We start from the raw sequence: 3992 nt of genomic DNA, 5'->3' as shown, positions 1-3992 counted from the left end.
ATGTGTATAAGAGACAGGGGCTTGGGTTTTCCACCTCTGGGGGAGATGGAGGAAAAGCTGCGTTTCAGGGAGCCAAGACAAGCACCGTCAGGAAAAGGCAGTGCTGGGGAAGGGCATTTTCCTCCTCGTTGTCCACGGGACCCTCCAGCAGAGCCCCGCTGGGGCTGGGCCGCGGTGCTGGGTGCTGGCAGGCAGGAACGGGCAGGAACGGGCAGTGCTGGAAGAGGCAGAGGGGTGACCGTGACCCCCCCGCCGCGCTCATGCTGAGCTGCCCACGCTCCTGCGGAGGAAGAAGCTCTGAGTGGGTTGCAGGAAGGGACAGCGTGGGGAGAACAGCAGAAATTTAGCCAAAAGGATTAAAAAAAACCCTGCTGTCAAGAGAAGCTGGAATTTCCCCGGCCAGGAGCTGGGGTGAGCACCAAGCGAAGTGTCAACAGGTGATGGCTTGAAGCCGAGACTCTCCCCGATGCTCGGTGGGAGCGAGCCAGGAGCAATTCCCCCCCCCCAGGGCAGGACCAGCCCCGAGCTCACACTGGTGGGGTGGTGAGGGGGGGACATGGACTCTGTGGGGTGAGTGCAGGGCCGAGCACAGGACCAGGGCAGAGTCCCCAGGCTGAAAACATGCTGCCGTGACCAGCGTGGGAGCCTGGCAGAAAGGTTTGGGGTGTTGGTGTGACCGTCACCCCACAAACCCTGGGAGGTCTCTGCCCTGGGCCTCTCTGCCCCACTGCCACGTGCTCTCACCCCACGTGTCCAAGCCCGAACTATTCCCTTAATTATCCCTGACAGCTTTTCTCAAGTGATCCCCAAAGTCAAATGCAGCCTCTCCGTGGCTCCCGACCCATCGCCTGCCCCTTTCGTGGCAGTTCAGCACCCAGAGCACCCAAACACTGACAAACCAGAACCAAAAACCAACACGGCCCAGGGCCTGGAGGAGGCATGCAGGGCAGGGAAGGGGGTCTGTACAGTCGAGCACAGCAGAGCTGCCACAAGCAACAGGGAGGGGACGTTTGCTCCAGCAATCCCAGATCCAAAAGGATCCGTGGAGAGGCCCGGAGCGAGGTGAGGAGCAAAGCTGAGCTGGGGAGGAGGAGGGACGGCGCCGTCCCCAACGCCGATGGCATGTCGAGGGCAGGATGCAGGCAGAGCAGGAGCACACAGCACCCCGCAGAACTGCGAGTCGCAACACAAAACAGAAGCAGCAAAACCTACAGCATCCACCAGCCTGTCCTGAGGACGCAGCCTCCAGAAGGGAAAGAGCCTCTCCGGCAAATCAAGAGGACAATTAATGCTTTCTTCAAGCCAGGCAGACAGGATAACCCAGTCAAGAAAATGCCACCACGACCTCAATTCTCAAAGCCCAGGTCCGGCTTTTAAAGCTCTTTCAGGGCCACCTCCGCTGCCCTCAAGCCCTCAGAACAGACACACCAAATCCCTGCCCGCGCCCGCCAGCCACGACGGGCAGCACAACCACAACCGCCAGCTCTTTCACCCCAAGTCCCCGTACAGTACTCGTGATTATAAGTGCTTTGCATACATAGTTCGACATCATGCATATACATTTCTATGCACTAAGGCCCTTGGCCCAGCGGAGATACCGTCCTCCTGCACCAGAGAGGTCCTTCATTTTGCGTAGGGCTCGTAGCGTGCGTCGGACTCCGGCTCCCTCCTGCTTCAGCTGGTAGGACCCGAGTCTGCAACAGCCTCGCCGGCTGCTGCCCACGCGCTTGCATATCATAGTGGGAGTTCAGCAAACACCAGTACTAGGTAAGCAGCTGATTACGAAAAGAACCATATTTACAGAGCTACAGTTAGCTTCAACGGGTTACGTTTGCAGAGATTCACTGAAGACAGCCAGAAACAACGAGCTGTGCATCCTATAGATTCTGCCGGGAAAAAAACACGGGTACCAACACGGATTTCACAGCTTAGTTGGCACAACGAAGGCGAGAGATTCATCACTAACCAGATCCTCCCTCCCCAGACAGCAACACTCGAGAGGTGGTTACAACATTAGGGAACGAGACGGTGAGGTGGGGCACGGCACGGAGCGGAGACCTCGGCCCAGAAGCCCCATGGAGGACGGGGTTTCTCTTTTCTAAGCGAGTCTCTGCACCGGAGGAGCAGCACCCCTCGTACCAGACACCACCGCAGCTTGCGAGATCGCCGAGGGAAGCGAGAGTGGAGGATGCACAAGCTCAACTGCTCAGCGGAGCCTCCTCCTCCTCTGCCTCCCTCCGGCATCCAGGCAGGGAGCCCCTCGCTCAGCGCAGAGCTGGGCTGGGGCGGTGACCGAGGAATCGGGAACCAAGCTCTACAGTGATGCGTAGCGGGGCGACCTGCCAGCAAGAAGGGGGCTCTGACCTGCTTATCGGGGAAGGGGAGGGGGCTGTGCTTGCCCCCCAGCAATTCAATCACAACTGGATCCCACCTCCTAGAGGCTGGAGCCCACTGGGAATCAACAGCCCAGCCTTTTTGTCCCATCAGCAAAACACGGGTTTCAGCTACTGACCAAAAGGGACACCAGGAACGGTCACAGACATCTCAGAGGCTCTGGAGGGGGCAGGAGCACAGAGACTCAACTATACAGGGTGCAAGAGTCCAGAGCCAGAAAGCAGCGCCCTGGGGAGAAGCTGAAGGCAGCTGTTGTGCTGTGCATGGGCTGCTCATCTGGCTGGTGGCTGGGAAAGGACCGGGTGAGCCAGCGTGACATTCAGGGAGTCGTTGTGCTGCACCAGGGACGTGTGCTTGTAGTGCAAGACCAGGTCCTTGAGGGAGGCGTAGAGGTTGTAGGGTTCAGCGAAGCCGTAGCCCGTTGCCGTTTTGTAGATCACACAGTGCTTGGTGTCACCGTCCACCCTGCCAGGGAGACAAAGGGGTCAGCAGCAGGCTGGGGACATCACCAAAGCAGCCCCCAAAATACATCTGGCCCTGGCAGGAGGAGCTGAGGCGGACAGGAGATCTTGGGGACGCCTCTGCCAGGCTCCAGCAAAACTGGAGAAGGGCAGAGGGAGGCCTGGCCACACTCACACCCCGCCAGCTCTGCCTGGGGGTACTCACACCACGGAGCAGGCGTAGCATCCCTTCTGGCTGCTCTCGCGGATCAGGAAGGTGCCGTCCCGTTTGCCACACAGCATCTCCTCTGCCTGCAGGCGGTTGATCTTCCCCACGTACCACGTGCGTTCCTCGTGGTGGGGCAGCTCCTCCTCGTCATCCATCATGGAGTACTGGCTGCAAACGAGCACAGGCAGGCTCACATCCCGTCGGTTTGGGCACGTGGCCCCCACATCTCCTCTCCCACCCTCGTCACCCCTTCCAGCAGGGAAGATGTCCTCAGCTCCCGGGCAGGGAGATGGGACTTGCCCACTAGCCCGGAGCAGAACCAGCCACACGTCCCATGCTCCTGCAGCTCCCCCCCATCCCACAACACACGAGCAGGGACACTCACTCCTCTGTCTCGTTCTTGATGCCCAGCCACTCGTTGATTTTCTTCTGCCGGGCACCCTTTTGTGTCAGCCACCTGTGGAAGGAGAGGCAGAGCTCAGTGCAGGCAGCGTGCCCAGCCTGTGGCAGCTGGGTCAGACCACACTCGTGCAGCAATGACAGAATCCCAGAATCATCTGGGTTGGAAAAGCCCTTGAAGCTCCTCCAGCCCAACCATGACCCTCACCCTGACCCTTCCCAACTCCCCCAGATCCCTCAGCGCTGGCTCAGCCCGACTCTTCAACCCCTCCAGGGATGGGGACCCCCCCCTGCCCTGGGCAGCCCATCCCAACGCCCAACAGCCCCTTCTGCACAGAAATCCTTCCTCAGAGCCAGCCTGACCCTGCCCTGGGCAGCTTGAGGCCATTCCCTCGGGGCCTGGCGCTGGGGCCTTGGCTCCAGAGACTCATCCCCCCTCTCTGCCCCCTCCTGGCAGGGAGTTGCCGAGGGCCAGGAGGTCTCCCCTCAGCCTCCTCTTCTCCAGACTGAACCCCCCCAGTTCCCCCAGC

At 60.2% G+C, this 3992-nt stretch overlaps 1 protein-coding gene across 1 annotated transcript in view; it reads right to left on the bottom strand.

The window, feature by feature from the left end:
- Positions 1 to 20: 20 nt before the first annotated feature.
- PIK3R2 (phosphoinositide-3-kinase regulatory subunit 2) overlaps positions 21 to 3992 on the bottom strand; it is a 13526-nt gene continuing 9554 nt past the window's right edge. Inside the window, exons 9-11 of the mRNA XM_026864910.1 lie at positions 3449 to 3663; positions 3061 to 3231; positions 21 to 2859 (exon numbers count right to left, since the gene is read on the bottom strand). Coding sequence (XP_026720711.1) covers positions 2667 to 2859; positions 3061 to 3231; positions 3449 to 3663 — 579 coding nt within the window. The 3' untranslated portion in view covers positions 21 to 2666. The remainder of the gene's footprint in view (positions 2860 to 3060; positions 3232 to 3448; positions 3664 to 3992) is intronic.

The sequence above is a fragment of the Athene cunicularia genome (assembly GCF_003259725.1).
Source record: "Athene cunicularia isolate RWA chromosome 28 unlocalized genomic scaffold, athCun1 chr28_part1, whole genome shotgun sequence".
Taxonomy (NCBI): Eukaryota; Metazoa; Chordata; class Aves; order Strigiformes; family Strigidae; genus Athene; species Athene cunicularia.
Note: the sequence above shows the minus strand (reverse complement) of the source record. Positions and strands in the feature narration are given on the sequence as shown.